Source organism: Rhamphochromis sp. 'chilingali', assembly GCF_963969265.1.
Source record: "Rhamphochromis sp. 'chilingali' genome assembly, chromosome: 14".
Classification (NCBI taxonomy): domain Eukaryota; kingdom Metazoa; phylum Chordata; class Actinopteri; order Cichliformes; family Cichlidae; genus Rhamphochromis; species Rhamphochromis sp. 'chilingali'.
In genome coordinates this window covers 14,522,704-14,539,610 of record NC_137941.1, presented here as the reverse complement: position 1 = coordinate 14,539,610, position 16,907 = coordinate 14,522,704, and the positions used below count along the sequence as shown (strand labels likewise).

At 39.0% G+C, this 16,907-nt stretch overlaps 1 protein-coding gene across 1 annotated transcript; it reads right to left on the bottom strand.

Annotated features, from left to right (window-relative positions):
- Positions 1 to 265: 265 nt before the first annotated feature.
- On the bottom strand, positions 266 to 16,773 carry LOC308410520 (X-ray repair cross-complementing protein 5-like). Its single transcript, XM_080903900.1, has 21 exons — positions 16,567 to 16,773; positions 16,119 to 16,232; positions 15,850 to 16,033; positions 14,905 to 14,953; positions 14,689 to 14,811; positions 14,266 to 14,445; positions 13,327 to 13,441; positions 9,479 to 9,617; positions 9,151 to 9,263; positions 8,925 to 8,987; positions 8,704 to 8,841; positions 8,529 to 8,616; positions 7,089 to 7,219; positions 6,662 to 6,858; positions 4,987 to 5,074; positions 2,667 to 2,736; positions 2,423 to 2,532; positions 2,111 to 2,207; positions 1,071 to 1,138; positions 906 to 980; positions 266 to 715 (listed from the first exon to the last, which is right to left on the bottom strand). The coding sequence occupies exons 1-21, from the start codon at positions 16,579 to 16,581 to the stop codon at positions 701 to 703; spliced, it is 2,172 nt and encodes a 723-aa protein (XP_080760026.1). The 5' UTR covers positions 16,582 to 16,773; the 3' UTR covers positions 266 to 700.
- Between the last annotated feature and the right edge of the window lie 134 nt (positions 16,774 to 16,907).

Sequence of the window (16,907 nt, the reverse complement as noted above, 5' to 3'; positions counted from 1 at the left end):
TTTCCAAATATGGTCACTTCTGGCTCCAAAGTGCTAAAGTCAAGGATTCAACATGGTGATCCACAAACCAAAGGTTGGCATTATGGTGGCAACGTTCTCTTTTTTTTTTTTATACAGTCTATGCTTTAAACACAAAACTGGTTTAGTTTGCTATGCACTGTATAATTTGCAAATGATGTCACAGCATTGTGCTTTGCTACATCTTGTCAGAAGATCGATCAGTATTTTCATACACAAAAATATAATGCAAGTCATGCGCTCTTAATCAACCATAAGGCTTTTAATGATTTTTCATAATAAACTGTCAGTTTGTTGGGCACTGCATTTCTGTCTTCTGTAAAGTCTATAAGGGTTTCTTTATTTTTCAGTGCATACTGTAGCCATAATTACTACATAAGTACCACCTTAAGACTCACAAGAACTGCAGTAATTTTTAAAATCTCAAACAGAACACAGAAAGCCTTTGCCTGAAGTATGCGGAATATTTTTTGTAATTTCTAAAGTGAAGTACTTTTAGACAGCATGTGTAAACCACAGTTGATCCATTAAGTGCAGAGTTACAAAGTATGGCAGGACTCCAAGTGGGAGTGAAGGAACAATGGACGGCTGAACTGGTTTCGTCTGGCTGGACTGAGAGCGTGCATTCTTTTAATTTCTCTGGAGTCCACCGCAAACACTCCTCTTCCATCTTTTTTTCTCTTTACATCATATCCAGCTGCACAGAGAGGGAAAAAAAAAAAAAACATGCAACCTCTAAGAGTTTATATCTGAGAGCTCAACACATCACACACGCCCCATGTAGATACACAGGAAATGGTTTTAACACCATTCGAATCACAACAGTTACATAAACACGTATTTAAATAAAAATAAAGAAATGTCAGAAATAAAAACTGCACGCTTACCAAGTCATCAACATCTCCAGTATCTTCAACTGGTGCAGGAGCTGCCTCCTCTTTCTTCTCCTCAGCAACCAGAAACTGAGAAAAAAAAAAAACCAGTTTCAGTCAAAGAAAGAGACTAAAGATCATCTCAAATTCATACGTGTACCAAATTCAAATTAAAGTCACCTGATTAGCTTCGGCTTTGGAGACCGAGCTTCCTTCCACCTCATCCTTGCTGATCAGCGTTAAACCATCTGTTGATCAAACTCAATGTTAGATACAAACTGCCTGAATTTGAGGCAAAACTTTTTTTTCTCCCGCAAAAAAATAAAATGAAAAAAAATCACCATTTTCATCAGAATATTTTAGGTTTGCAATGTTTCTTTAAACAATTTTCCTAGTTTTTATGAATTAACAGTTTAGGAATTGCAATTATTTAAATATACAGGCCCTCGATTCTAAAACTAACTCAAAAAAAATCAAAACTACCTGGTTTACTAACATAATTTTAAATATAAGGATTGTTTTCAATACTGAAAATCCTTTAAAGCCAATAGATTGAAGTCTAGAAGCTTTGGACATCACTAAATGCTATATTTCCTCCCTTGAGATGATCTGCTACACCTTCACCTCAACAACCTTCAGTTGCTGCTTTTTTGTTGGTCTGTCTGGTTTCAGTTTTGTATTTAATAACGAAAATCTGCTTTAATGAGTGACTGACATGGTGACTGATGTGACCATTGTAGACTTATCCCATTTCTTTCCCTTGGGAAACTTGGGTTGCTTTTGCAGTTTGCTTTTTTTGCAATTTGCTCTTCAATCAGTTTTCAGCATTTGACAGGATCTGAGCAGAGATAATGAACTGATCACTCTGTTTCTATCAGCAATCGCATCCTCAATCAACAAGTGACCACCGGCATAAGACTGCCTCCACTATGTTTGACAGATGATGTGGTATGACCTGTCCCTCGTTGTGGTACAAATTAATCTTGTTTTCATCTGTCCAAAGAACTCTGCAGGCACTGTTAGGTGCTTCCTGACAAAGTCTAATTTGGCCATCCTCTTCTTGAGCATAAGAAGACAAAACCAAGTTGTAAACCCTCCGTTTTTCCATTCATGAAGGCATCTCTTGATTGGACCTACTTCCTTCTGAGTGTTCTTGACTTGGTTAGATATTGCGAAGTTGGGAGAAACACCACAGCTCTAATTAAAATGGCGTATCATACCTTGAACGAGCAGTTCCCAGAACACCTCTAGTCCTCTGTTTGGGATGCTTCCTTTCAGGGACTGAAGGTAGCTATTGTAGTGTTCAGCATTTCCCAGCTGAGTACGAAAGATAAAACATTTAAATTCCGTTTAACAGTCTTGAAAAAACTCTAATCTACATACAGACACATAAGCAAATAATTGTGTGTTCAAGAAAAGAAACAGAGTCATAATCTTATTAAGGCTCATAATCCTAAAAACGCCAAACCAACAGCAAACACCGCATCATCATTCGCTCCTCCAAAGGAAGAGCAATGTGAATGTTTATTTACCTTAACGGATTGCTCTCTGAAAGCCTGGATACAGGTGATGCTTTTCATGTAGTACTGTGTGTTCTTGTTGCTTAGCAACTGCTCTATCCTGTGAGTCAGCTGCTGGCAGACTGGAAGGACATAAGGGTCACCGCAACCAAACAAAGAGATAAACATAATTACAGGGGCTGTACATGAGTGATTACGGTTTATAGTACAGGCAGGAAAAAAATAAATAAATCAATAAATAAATTCTGGAGCTCACCTTCTCCGAACGGAAGAATTTTCTGTTTGATCAAAGCGCGGAAGTCTCGAGCTGGGTCAACACTTCCCACCTGGTTAGGGAATGAAATGGAAGTTTTAAAACGTGTCAGTTAAAAAAATTGATGATTATCCAGAACAGATAATAGTTATCTCCATCAAGGACACTGCGTGATGTCCTGCTGCTTGTTTGTTGACGAGAATATCTGAATAACTTCTGTCATATCCATCCATGTGGATCCAGGTGTTTTCAGGATACTTCACCACTCCACGAGAGGGCAAAATTGAACATTTTGTGCATTTTATATGTTCAGAAATACTTAAGTTTAACTGTTAAGCCACTATCTTGATGCTGTTATCATGTGATCAAGAAGATCCAAAGACTTAATTCATCCATGCTGTAGAAGAAATTTTCAGCCTCTCTTATAATAGAGATCAACTGGATCCTGGATAAAAGAGGCCCTGTAGCCTTTACACAATCTGCTGGAACAATGTGTTGGAAATATATTCATGTGACAACTTTATCTTAAACTAATTTTCCTCCCTATAATGGTTCAGTGAGCTTTATCATCAAAATGCCCATCCACCAACAGAAAATACTGCCACATCTCAAAAGACAGCATGTTTTTTGGAAGGATGGAAGAAGAGCCATTTAAGTACCTGATAGGACAGACAAACAGGAAGGACCGAGCTTGCATAAAAGCAAGCATGAAAGGGGCGAAGTGCACCAGCGGGAGGGACATATGGTGGACAAAGTGGAGCAGGTGTGACTTAATTTCTGTTATTTGTCTCCTCTTTTCGTTCCTTTGTATGTAGATTGAAAAAATATTCATAGGGGAGGAGGCTAGCTGCAGCTAGGGCTGAACGATATATCGCATTTGCGATAATATCGCGACATGATCAAGTGCAATTTTCTAACCGCAAAGGCTGCGATTATACTGCGATTATAAGGCTGTCCAAATTACTACCATATCCCAGAATTCATAGCGCGGCCCAGCCAAACTCCAGTTTCCAGCAATGGCGGCCGCTACTAAGTTTTAAAATTACTCATGCTAATCTTTCTGGGTCACAAAATAAACTTTTAACATATTTTCAGGCGAGAAAGTAGTTGTGTAAACATCAAATATCTGCTCGGTTTATCAAGATATCCCATATTTGCAAAAGTGCTTCGACGTTTTCAGAGGCGTCTGCTACCCACCAGCTCGACAGCTAGCCGGGAGCTCGAGGATTACTGATGCGGCCGAGAACGGCACAACTCCCGGCACATCATTTTCAGATCACCGCGGAGTTTCGCTGCTCGGGTTAAACGTAATATATAAGTCACTTAGACAACCTAAAAATGTTATTGTTGGGCTTTTTTCAGTGTTTTGTTTGTTCGTGAGTAAATCGGTTTGGCTGAGATTAAAGTTATTAGATTAGATAAAATAAAACTTTATTAATCCCCCGGGTGGGTTCCTCCTTGGTTTTCACACAGCTGACTAAACGTCAAACAGAAAACTTATTAAACAGAAGTATGAGACAGTCGAGAATTTACACCAGTGTCTGGTTATATTTTAGATAGCAAGAAGCAGACGGCCGAGTTTATTAAACTCCACCGAGACAGCGGTGACGCTAATCAGAACTAGACCGTCCAATTTCACGCCTTTAAACTTTAAAGGCGTGTTTGTGTGTGTGTTTATACAATTGCTATTATGTTTGCACTTTATGTGTAATGTACTGACTGCAGAGATCAGTAAGATGTGTGTATTTTTTATTTATTAGTTTTATTTATTTAATATTATTTTTTAATTGAATGACTGTCTAGTAGTTCACAGATGTCGAAAAACTGAGTGTGGTAAAGCCACTGATTTTTTTTATGTATATTTCTGCAATCTGCACATTGTACTGACTTTCATTTTAATGTTTACACCAGGGTTCCTTGTCAGCACTTTATGCTCAGATGTTTGTAAGCTAAAAATAAACTATTGTGTATGTTCAAATATACTGTTGTGATTGAAGAAGTTAAATAAAAATGTCAGTCATCAATTCATGCATCACCTCATGTCATCATAACAGAGGTCTGTCTTCCAGGAAAGAACAGTTTAAAATTAATGTAATATAGTATTGGCCATACTATATGATGTATTGCTTGTCTTTGTTTAATAATACAGAAGACAAAGACCTTAAAAAATAATCGCATATCGCATCGCAATCGCAATATTGGGGCAAAAAAAAAATCGCAATTAGATTATTTTCCATAATCGTTCAGCCCTAGCTGCAGCACAACCACAGCGGGCCCATCTCCTAGGATTATTAAGTCGTCCAGCCCTCCCCCTGATTCTCACCGAGGTAACAGAGCCTTCAGCAATGTCGGCCAAGTTATACTCCTCTGCTTCATCTTCTTTTACTTTCTTTGCCTCGGACTCCTCTGACCTTCAAATGAAAAATGGCAGCTTGTTAATATCTTGAAAGTCAATCCTGCTTTTTTTGTTGTTGTTTTAACATTTTTATAACCAGTAAATGTAAATGAATCTTGCAACAGACTACTGTGAAATGAAACAGCATAAATCATATAATCCTTTCCAATATGCATTATTGTCCATAGAGCTGGGCGATATGAGATTTTTTCATATCACGATATGTTTTTTTCATTTCAGGCGATAACGATATCTATCACGATATAAGCCAAATAACTATATTTGTAAGATTTAAATGTGCCGTTGCTCACAAGTAAAATGTGAAATAATCAGCAGCTTGTTTTTAAATATTTATTTCCCATAATAAGTTCAACAGGGTAGATGTACTTAAGGAACATGAGACTTTTTCAGATAAATAAAGGCAAATATTGCAAACTACACAAAAGGCAGCCGCTAAAGCGTTTAAGTTTCAAAATAGAACAAATGAAACAGACTAAATTGTCAATTCCACTTAGAAACAAAATATTAATTCTAAAAATAAATCTTAGTTTGTTTTACAGAAGAACAGACAAAACTGACTAACTTTTGTCAATATCAAATAAACTGAGAACTAAAAGGAAATTCTCAATCTCTCCTTGTTGTATAGCTTAGCTTTTCAAACAGTTTTAACAGTTACTTTAGTCTGACAAAAGCCGAATGACGAATTAGCGCTTCCAGTCAGAGACTGAGGCTACGTCCACACGTACACGGGTATTTTTGAAAACGGAGATTTTCCCTTTTCGTTTTAAAAAAATAATCCCGTTCACACGTAAAGGCAGAAATGAAGGAAAACGCTGCTATGAACATGCCAAAGCAGCAGGTGGCGCTAGATTCCTAACCGTGCAGAAATACTGGCCAATCAGAAGACTAGAAGCCTCGGTGGGAAAAAGTAAACAAAGCTGGGGCATAGAAGCAGAACCGAGTCGTATGTGTGGAGGGACAGTAACTGTGTGTATATGTAAGCATTTAAACACTGCAGAGAGTAGAATTAACAGTAACAGTATTGTAGAAATTCATTTCACCGAAACAATAACGTGGCGCACAGTGTGACGCATGCACCAGTTTATTGTATTTCCAGACTTGCTTTCGGCACAATTTACAGTGCACGCTACTCTGTTTTTTGTCAGACTTGAAATAGCCGAAATACCTTCACACTACGGAATTTCTATGGCTCTTCCGTTCGACAATCTCTCCGGCGTTGGAACCATCATCTGTTTTCTCTTCGGTCACGCTCGGTTGATTTTTCTAGTCGGCACACTCATTTCCTCCATTATGCGCTGGCTGCTTCCCAAACAAACACACGTGCGGCTTGGCACTTGTGCTGTACGTAACAAGTCACGCGACGTGACGCTGCGGCTGTGATTGGTTCAGCTCTGCGCTACTTAATTTGGATCGGCTGACCTTTTTTTTTTTTTTTTTTTTTAAGAGGACAAGAGCGGCGAGGTCTATCGCGATAGCTTAATTTCTCTATCGAGTAAAAGTTATATCGCGATACATATCGTTATCGTTCTATCGCCCAGCTCTAATTGTCCATGACGCACCACGTCACAGAAGCTAAACTTACTCTTTGCCAAAAATCTGAGCACTAGTTTTAAGCTTCTTTTTCTTCTCCACTTCAGTGAGAGGAAATTTCCTCTTCAGCACGTCAAGTGGATCCTGGCAGCGTTCTGTAATAACCTCAGGACGATCAAGAGCAGCTTTCAGCCATGGCTCTATCGGAGGAAGAGGGGTACCGGGGCTTACTGCCCGATGGTGCAGACACTAAAATGATGGTAGGAGAGGTGAGCCAAACAGAGACTGAGCAGGAAGCAATTCTGGCTAAATAATAGTCAATTACTAGCTTGTTGAGCTGTAGTCAGACAGATGAAAGCTTTTTCGTCTAAGCTGAAATAACACTCCACATCTTCTTCAAAAAAAGTTGCAATCTGCCTCTACTCAGAAGTAAAAGGAGACCACACTAAATCTCTTTATTGCAATCTGGACTGCAGTACCTGGAAGTGCCTCTGGAAGGCAGGGTTGGGAATGCGATGGGGCTTGAACAAGTCTCTTTGTTCTCCGTTCTCATCTTCTTCTACCAACATCATGGAGTCAATCAAAGAGTCCACAGCAGACAGCTGAGCATCTACAGCAATCACACGACAATGACGGCTCATTCAAGGTTACATCTTAATCTCATTTACACTATACAGTGCAAGTCGAATGAAGTCGATATCATAGAACTGTGGGGCCACAGTTATTAGACCAGCAATTCTGAATCTGTGCCAATATAAACCATGACTTTTTTCAGATGTTTGTGTACAGTGATTTATGCTTATGCACTAAAACGTTGGCTTGAACTGAAAGAACACTTTATCTCTTCTGCAGAAACATTAAGCCTGCACACTGAGGCTGTTTTTCAGTGATATTAGAGACATCTTGCTTTCAAAATAGACAAAAGTTCATCATTTCTGTTTTTACCGATACATAATATTTAAAGCAGAGTAATTTGCAAAACTTCAAATGTACTTGCAGAGTAAGACGATCTTGGCAAAACTCACAGCCAAAAAAGTATAATTAAACAGCAGATTCACTCGACCTTTAAATATAATTTTTTTTTTGGAGGGGGGGGGGGGACACATGGTTGTTCAGTAGGGAAACTTAAGACTAGCGAATATTTTTGACAGTGAAGGCCTTCTCACAAGCAACTTTGTCGACCCCATCAAAATCAGTTTAACCAAAAGGCATTTCCAGTTGAAACTGGCCGACATATCCTCAGCATAACCATGTATAATATCCACAAAACTTAAAAAGAGGTTATACACACACAATACGGTAATATTATGTTGAAGCTCACTCCGCGAGGCTCCTGACTATGGTAGCCGTAATGCTCCGACAATCCATCAACCAGTGCGGCTTCGTAGCTTAGCAAAGTCGTACTAAAACATTTGACAGATTTTCGAGCGCCGTGTACCACATAAAATCGTTTCGAGGTCAGTAAACACAACCAGAATTCATACATAAGGCACACGGGATTATATGGGGCACTGTCGATTTTCAGAAAAATCAAAGGATTGATTTTAAGTGTGCCGTATTTTCCAAAAAACACGGTGATAACGACGGCCCGCTAGCATGCTCTACCAAAAATAGTGCTTTGTTCTGTATCTGACAGACGAAAGCTAAACCAGTTCCACACCACTGAAGTTGCAGCATTTTTACAAACCAATTCTGGTTCATCTGTTTCATTCAACGATCCACTTTCGCTCTTCTCATTCTCCGTCGCCGGCACGCTTTTTCCTCCATGTGCGTATGAAAACAAAGGCACTGCGCATGCGCGTTTTACCCATATTCTATTGCGATATTTCATTTTCTTATCATTGCCCAACATTATACCGGTATTACCGTGAACGGTATGATATGGCCCAGCCCTATCCCCTAAAATAGAGAAACGGTACCTGATGGAGTAAACTTTTTGTTTTCAAGAGAAGGAAACGTGAACTGCCTGAGGTCTTCCATGAACGGCAGCTGGATGTACATCAGGCACTACAAAGGGTGAGAGAAGCATCGTTAGCCCTGTGCTAATAGCCACAAATGTAGTGAATATATACATAAAGGAAAGCGGCTCTTCACCTCAGAGTCCTGCTTGATACAGGGGAACGCTGCGCCCACCTGAGGGTTGCTGATGCGGTTAAAAGCGTAACGTACAATAGCCACCATCTGGAGTTCATTCAGCGCGCGGATAAGAGCCGACAGAGCCACTCCTGCGTGCTGCTCACGCAGCACAAAGTTGACAATACATGTCAGTATCAACATGTATTCAACAGCCGTGTAGCATTTATCTCCATTCTTACCTCATCATCCCTCGCAGCAAAGATTTTGATGATTTGAGAACCCATAAACTGATTACGACGTATCTGAAAGAACAGAAACAAAAACAGCCTCAGCCTTAGACAATAAAGCTACTTTCAGTTTTACTCACTCGGGGTTGCCAAAGCACTGCATGTTTGCATTTTTCCCTGGATGCCCCTCCTGTTGCAACCCCAAATTGATCTGTGTCTTCACAGAAAAGTAAACTACCGTGCTCTGTTTGGTGAATCCCAGCACAGCGAAGCACTTCCCATCGTGCTTGTACTTCATCTGTTCTTGATCGACCTTGGAGAAGGGAACAATGTCACTTCCATAACGAAAACCTGGGAGCAGAAAAAAGTGAACTTAAATGATCACCTGAGCTCAGAGTCCGTCTGTCAGTAAGCACAACCAGAATTCATACATAATGCACACCAGATTATAAGGTGCACTGTCAATTTTTGAGAAATTTAAAGGATTTTAAGTGCGCCTTATAGTGCGGAAAGTACGGTAGTGGGAAAACGCAAAACTAAACTCTGTTTGAAATGGTCCTCCATACCTTGGATGATGTCGTCCTTTTGCACCTCTGTCTCATTGTCATCGTCCAGGCAGTAAACCGTTTCTCTCTTCACATCATCTTTCTGGTGAGATTGAGCATCAACTGTAATCCACATTTTCTTCAGCTTCTCATCGGTCACCTGGAGGACGCGACAAGCAACATTTCTAGGTCACAAAACACCTCACATGGAGAACATTTACATGACCGTTACTGGTGAGATAGAAATCAGAAGTTACTCATTACCAGAAATTACATGAATACACTGCATCTTCTCAAAGCAGTGTAATAAGCATAACACAGCAAAAGGGAATTAACAAAATAAGTTTTAAGCAGTGATTTAAAAAAGTCAGTGATTCTTCAAACCCCGTACAACCTTCTCCAACCTGTACATAAATATTACATCATCTGTTTTTTAATAGTTATTCAACTGTATTCTAAGCACCAGGTATCTGTTAGAATTTTTTGAGTTTACTTAACTAAAATTAAATGAGGCTAACATATCATTTGTGTGATTGTTGTTTTGTTTTTGTTTTTTTGGGGGGGGGGGGGGTTTCGGGCATGTTATGTTTAACTGTCAAAGGCTTGTTAGAAACTATGAAACGCATCATGCAGACTTCTGGATGTTAGAAGAAAACTAATAGGCTACTGCTCATGAATGACAGTAAAGGCAGGAAGGTGTCCTTTAAAACTAAACATGTATAACATTTATATAAGAGCTGGGCGATAGAACGATAACGATATGTATCGCGATATAACTTTTACTCGATAGAGAAATTAAGCTATCGCGATAGACCTCGCCGCTCTTGTCCTCTTAAAAAAAAAAAAAAAAAAAAAAAAGGTCAGCCAATCCAAATTAAGTAGCGCAGAGCCGAACCAATCACAGCCGCAGCGTCACGTCGCGTGACTTGTTACGTACAGCACAAGTGCCAAGCCGCACGTGTGTTTGTTTGGGAAGCAGCCAGCGGGTAATGGAGCCAGCGGGTAATGGAGGAAATGAGTGTGCCGACTAGAAAAATCAACCGAGCGTGACCGAAGAGAAAACAGATGATGGTTCCAACGCCGGAGAGATTGTCAAACGGAAGAGCCATAGAAGTTCCGTAGTGTGAAGGTATTTCGGCTATTTCAAGTCTGACAAAAAACAGAGTAGCGTGCACTGTAAATTGTGCCGAAAGCAAGTCTGGAAATACAATAAACTGGTGCATGCGTCACACTGCGCCACGTTATTGTTTCGGTGAAATGAATTTCTACAATACTGTTACTGTTAATTCTACTCTCTGCAGTGTTTAAATGCTTACATATACACACAGTTACTGTCCCTCCACACATACGACTCTGTTCTGCTTCTATGCCCCAGCTTTGTTTACTTTTTCCCACCGAGGCTTCTAGACTTCTGATTGGCCAACATTTCTGCACGGTTAGGAATCTAGCGCCACCTGCTGCTTTGGCGTGTTCATAGCAGCGTTTTCCTTCATTTCTGCCTTTATGTGTGGACGGGATTATTTTTTAAAACGAAAACGGAAAATCTCCGTTTTCAAAAATACCCGTGTACGTGTGGACGTAGCCTCAGTCTCTGACTGGAAGCGCTAATTCGTCATTCGGCTTTTGTCAGACTAAAGTAACTGTTAAAACTGTTTGAAAAGCTAAGCTATACAACAAGGAGAGATTGAGAATTTCCTTTTAGTTCTCAGTTTATTTGATATTGACAAAAGTTAGTCAGTTTTGTCTGTTCTTCTGTAAAACAAACTAAGATTTATTTTTACAATTAATATTTTGTTTCTAAGTGGAATTGACAATTTAGTCTGTTTCGTTTGTTCTATTTTGAAACGTAAACGCTTTAGTGGCTGCCTTTTGTGTAGTTTGCAATATTTGCCTTTATTTATCTGAAAAAGTCTCATGTTCCTTAAGTACATCTACCCTGTTGAACTTATTATGGGAAATAAATATTTAAATAAAAACAAGCTGCTGATTATTTCACATTTTACTTGTGAGCAACGGCACATTTAAATCTTACAAATATAGTTATTTGGCTTATATCGTGATAGATATCGTTATCGCCTGAAATGAAAAAAACATATCGTGATATGAAAAAATCTCATATCGCCCAGCTCTAATTTATATCATAGTTTATAATATAGCACGTGTATTTCAGCAATAGCCGATTTATTTTAGTGTAGTGGTGGACAGTCACACAGCTTATGTGGGCGTTATCTGTGATACTCCTTAACTATAATTTATCCACGCTAACTTCAGTTAACCATTCAGACAGTTCTTTTGAAATGAAAAACATAAACACTCATGTCACCGGTAGGTTTCCGCTGTGCCAGCTGTTTAAATTACTGCTGCTTATGCAGTAACCATGGTAACCACGGAATCTGAGCGGCTGGATCGACGGAGGTCAGACAAAATTTTTACATGTATGATCTTAAAACAGGACACAGCCACTATACATGCTGGCCTCATATCAAATGTGAACGTAGACTGAGTCTATGTTTGACGTTTGTTTTATATCTAATCTTCCTCTCAAACATTTAAACAGCAGCGAGTCTGCAGCTGAGGGAATATAAACTCAAACTGTCGGAACAAGTTTGATCATTTCTTGCGTGTATTAATTTGGTGATTTATTAAATGTACAAATGTTATTCTAATCTGCAGCTGAGTCTCTTACGCTGATGAAAATGCAGATACCACAGATCGCCTGTTCGACCAATCACATTCATTCCACTTTGATCTGCGACAAACTGACACGCTCATCTCTGTTACAGTGTTGCATTAAACTGCTATATTTTTGTGTTCTTTATACTGTAGATTTTCACGTCTCTGGAATAGTTGGCAATAATCATATTGTAAAATCATATTGATATGACCCGTGAATTATTCCTAGATGACCGTTAGATTAGTTTGATGCTTAAACTCTGGTTAACTCAGAGAGCTGAAGATATTGTGGATATGCTGACCTCGCTCCGTGGTGTACAGGGCAGTTACTACATGACGGAAACACCAACATTATTTCTTTTAATAAAGTTTATGCGTTTATACACAGGTCACGCTGATTATTACACAAAAACCCAAAGATCAGATGTTAATCGGATTTATTTGCTCTCTCTCCTCCTTAAACATGTTTTTAATGTTAGTTATAATTCAGAACTGGCGACTGAAACAGGTATGACACATACGAACATCAAGAAATAAAAAACAGATAAATATAACCTCCGTAAATGAAGTCAGTGTACAGCGGGGATTATGGCAGCTGCGCTTTGTCGGCAGTAATAACAGCTCGATTGCTTGCAAGGCGAGCGGGTCCCACGCTCTGCCTTGAGACTGGGCTGGGCAGACATTTCCAAAAGCCAAAGCAATGCTTTTGACTCAATCAGCGTTAACTCCGCCCCCACGGTTTGATGGGCGAGGTTGACAGATAAATTATTTAATGGTGAGAACTGAAGGAGTCAATAGTGCCTAAATGAATTAATTAAATACACCATTAAATAATTATTTAAATGTGGCAATGATTAATTAAAATATGAAATAATTAAATTAATTAAATGTGTCAAAAATATTTATTTAATTAATTCTTTCCCATTTTAATTAATTACTTACAATTTTAATTAATTATTGCCACATTTAATTAATTATTTAATGGTTTATTTAATTAATTCATTATGGCAGTCCTGGCATTCCATAGCTCCAATGTCCTGATGGTAAAAGCATGGCTAACACCAGAGTGCTCAAAAAGACCCCACATTAGGATCTACAACTAAAAGCTGGCTTACATCAACCTATCTGATGTGTAACTTGGAGATAGCCCTAGACATGCTTTAAAAAAAAAAGTTTAAAATACACAGTCAACTTACTGCTTTGTAGCCAACGATTCGGATGGAGAGAGAGCTGCCTATGGTCAGCTGACAGGGCCAGGCCACGGGTCGCCTCTCCACCCGCTTGAACATGCACAGCTCCTCGATCGCATTCCTACAAGATTAAAACACATGGAAGGAGATAAACTTGATCATAAATTAAAAACACTTCCACTGTTTGCCTGAGTTCAAGTCCAGTGAAATAGATCACAGATTCTATCCTGGTTCTCAAAGATAAACAACACTCTGAAAATCTAAGGAAGGAATGTTCCTTTTCCCAACATTAGAAACAGAGCAGACATTGGTGACTCAATACTGAAAGTATTTCGCGATGCTTGGTACCAAAAATGATTCAATTAAGGGCGCCATCTCTAGAATGTATTTTTTTTTTTAAAGACTTCCACTACATGATACATTGCAGGAAAATGGGAATGAGAGGGCAATTTTTTAAGTATTGGGCAAGAACTGGCTGAATGTTTGTAAATGATCACATACAGCAAGAACAGAAATGTTTAATTTGATATTTCTCGCACTGAAACTGAAAGCGCATTTCGCAGGTGGAGATACTAAATGTTGAAGGTAATGTTGTTTTTCCACTTTATTTTTAGAAAAATGTTAATTTTTGGGGGGAGTTTTCCAGAAATCTTGATAACTGCTTTTAAAAAAAGCATTCACAAGACTTTGGTTACTTCCTGCACCCCCTTCACAGAGATCCTCTTGATTGATACAGTATGATAACATTTTCTCTCCATCTTATAGATGCAATTTTTTCTACTTTCCCCTCCCTTACAGTCTGATTGGCAAGCTCCTCATTACTCTGTGTGCACACTCACCTGGCAAAAACAAGTAATCTAAGACACCAAAAATCAAGTTCATCCTAATTTACAAAGAACATTAATCCATTCCAGAGAACAAAAGTGTAACAGGAAGTCCACTAACCTGAAGGTGTGAATTTCATCCAGGCCGTCCTCCACATCCAGGCTCAGCATCATCTCTTTCACCAATTCCTTGTTTTTCTTCTGCTCCCTGGACAGACCTTTGCCTGTCCCCGGGTGACCGGGATCTCTTCTCTCTGAATCCCCTTGACCCTCCTTATCCTCTTCCACAGGGAAAGGCAAACTGGACATCCAAAGATTACAGTTACATCAAGAAAAAAACTAAAAGATTGATAAAAGTAACCAAATATCATGAAATCTGCTTCAATCAGCTTTACAATTCAGTTTGATAAGCCTCTCCTGCACTCTGCATTTTTACCAGTTATCATCAAAATATTGATTATCACATAGAAATATTAATATTTTCATCATCTTAAGTATCATATAAAGTAATAAAACATTGTGAATGTTTATGTTTGAACCTTACAAGAACTGCACGGTGATGCCAGACTGAGTGAGGTTCTTGATGATAACCTCCAGGCTTTCTTCGTTGGTCTGGGTGTTGAGGTCAGTCAGCAGGGCAATGTTGAGACAATCATACTTTTTCCCCCTTAGAAAGGTACCATTAAAAGTGTACTGAATACAGGTTTTATTTTTCAGTGAAGTGCATGAATTATTTATGAAATACAAGAGAGTTTCTTACTTTGTTTCAGTATGAAGAAGATCCATGCAAACTACAAGGGCATCCAGCCCTGTTACAGAGCAGTTAAGGAGGCTCAGAGAAAATGTAAGCACTTTATCAATTTGCACAAAAATCTTATCCCACAGACTTCAATAAAGGGTCAGTCTTCATCTCACTAGTGCCATATATATTAGTGTTCATAAAAAACACTAAAAGAAAAATAAAGACAGGATCCAAGTTCTAATCAAAGTTATCCATGTTCCCATGGAATAAAAAAAAGGAGGAGGACTGGATAACTGTAAAATCATGTACAGTACTGTGCAATACTCCTTCATTTCTTTATATTTTCATTCCAAGCAGCCAGACTTTATTGTATTTTTTTAAGAGTGGGCTTGGGTTATAGTTCTCCAGGATTTCTGAAGGTCTGTCACAGATTTTATTTGGATATGTTAAGAAGAATCTTATTTGGGGGGGATTGTTTGTATGGCTACTTAACACTGACCTGTGAAACATTCAAACATGGATAAAGGCCCACATTCTAAGAAGCGCTTTGATAGTCCTTCAAGAAGCCTGGAGAACAATTCCTGAAAGAAATTACAAGAAAGCTGCCTATAAGAGTTAAAGCTGTGATAAAGTCATATTTGGTGGTCATACCAAATATTGACTTTCAAGCTTCAAATTTTCTATAAATCTCGGCACTTATTTTAAATCAAATCAAATCAAATCACTTTTATTGTCACATCACATGTGGAGGTACACTGGTACAGTACATGCGAGTGAAATTCTTGTGTGCAAGCTTCAATACCATAAGAACAAGCAAAATATAAGAATGGCTAAATCTGAGAGTTTTTTTTAAAGGCAAATATAATGAAATGATGGGCAATTCAAGACTTTTAGTACAGTGCTCTGCCTGCAGAGTTAGGTTTCTACATGGTATTAATGAAACGTGTTCGGGAGAAAGGATACAGTCACCCTGCTGACTCTCTGGTTGGACCTGATTTTCAATCTCTATCAGTAGTTCACAATCAGGGATCATAAGGTGTCGATGTACTCTGATGTTCTGGTACTGGCCATCCTGGCTCAGAGGGTTGTCTGTGGAGTCTGTGCCAAACAGGACCAAAGCCAGCTCAATCTTCGTCTCTGAAAAAACCTGACAGAGGAAGGGGAAAGCATGTTGGGAGGGTGCTAAAATCAGCCTCATTAGGGTGCTTTGTTTTATAAATGTGCAGTTGTACCTGGCGCTGGACAAACTTCTGGATGACTTTTTTGGCAAGTTCAAAGGAAGACTCTTCCCCGGGTGCAGAGTTGGACATGGTAAGCCCCACATCCATGCACAGCACCACAGCTGTCTGCAGAGGACATACTTATTTAATTTACGACACTTAGAGGTGCCAAAAACACAAAATTACTTCTCAAATGCTGCGTTAAGGTCGTGCTTTCTCATGCAGATAAGATAAAACGAGTATGCGAGCCTTGTATGCACTGAATGAGGAGCGTGACCGTTTCAGGCTGGACATGTCTCAACACGCCGCTGACGCTAAACGTCTCAAAAGTTCAAAGAAACATAAAAACAAAATGTTCCTAACGAATAAAAGCTGCACATTTAATATCGTGAATAGTATCTAACAAGCATGTATAAGTCCGTGACTTATCTCTTTAACAATTGAAGTTAAAACAACTTACTTTTGAGCCTGCCATTTTTTCTTCTTTTCCCTCCACCAAAGCAAAGACTGTGTCACTTTGTTATGGATCCGGAAAGAAACAATGAACTAGGAACCGAAACTAAGTTTCTATTTACGATGAGACTTCTTCCGTAGACCTTATGAATTTATTATTGATTGTTGTTCACCTTAAATTACAATGTTATGTCAAGACCACTTTTGTGGTAGTAAGACTGAAGAGGCGGTCCGATAAAAGCTAAAATGAAATGTAGGTCAAACGCCCTCCGGCTAACCGCGCGCCTACAATATGCAAACATTTCCGAGCTGTGGTCAAGATTTCAGAAATACTTAATTCATACAAAT

Bases quoted from the DNA above. Each gene is read 5' to 3' on its own strand.
- LOC308410520 (XM_080903900.1), bottom strand. The intron at 8,988-9,150 runs GTAGTTTACTTT...CTGTTCTTTCAG, and splicing joins GATTCACCAAACAGAGCACG to ATACGTCGTAATCAGTTTAT. The intron at 1,139-2,110 runs GTATGATACGCC...TTTGATCAACAG, and splicing joins CTGGGAACTGCTCGTTCAAG to ATGGTTTAACGCTGATCAGC.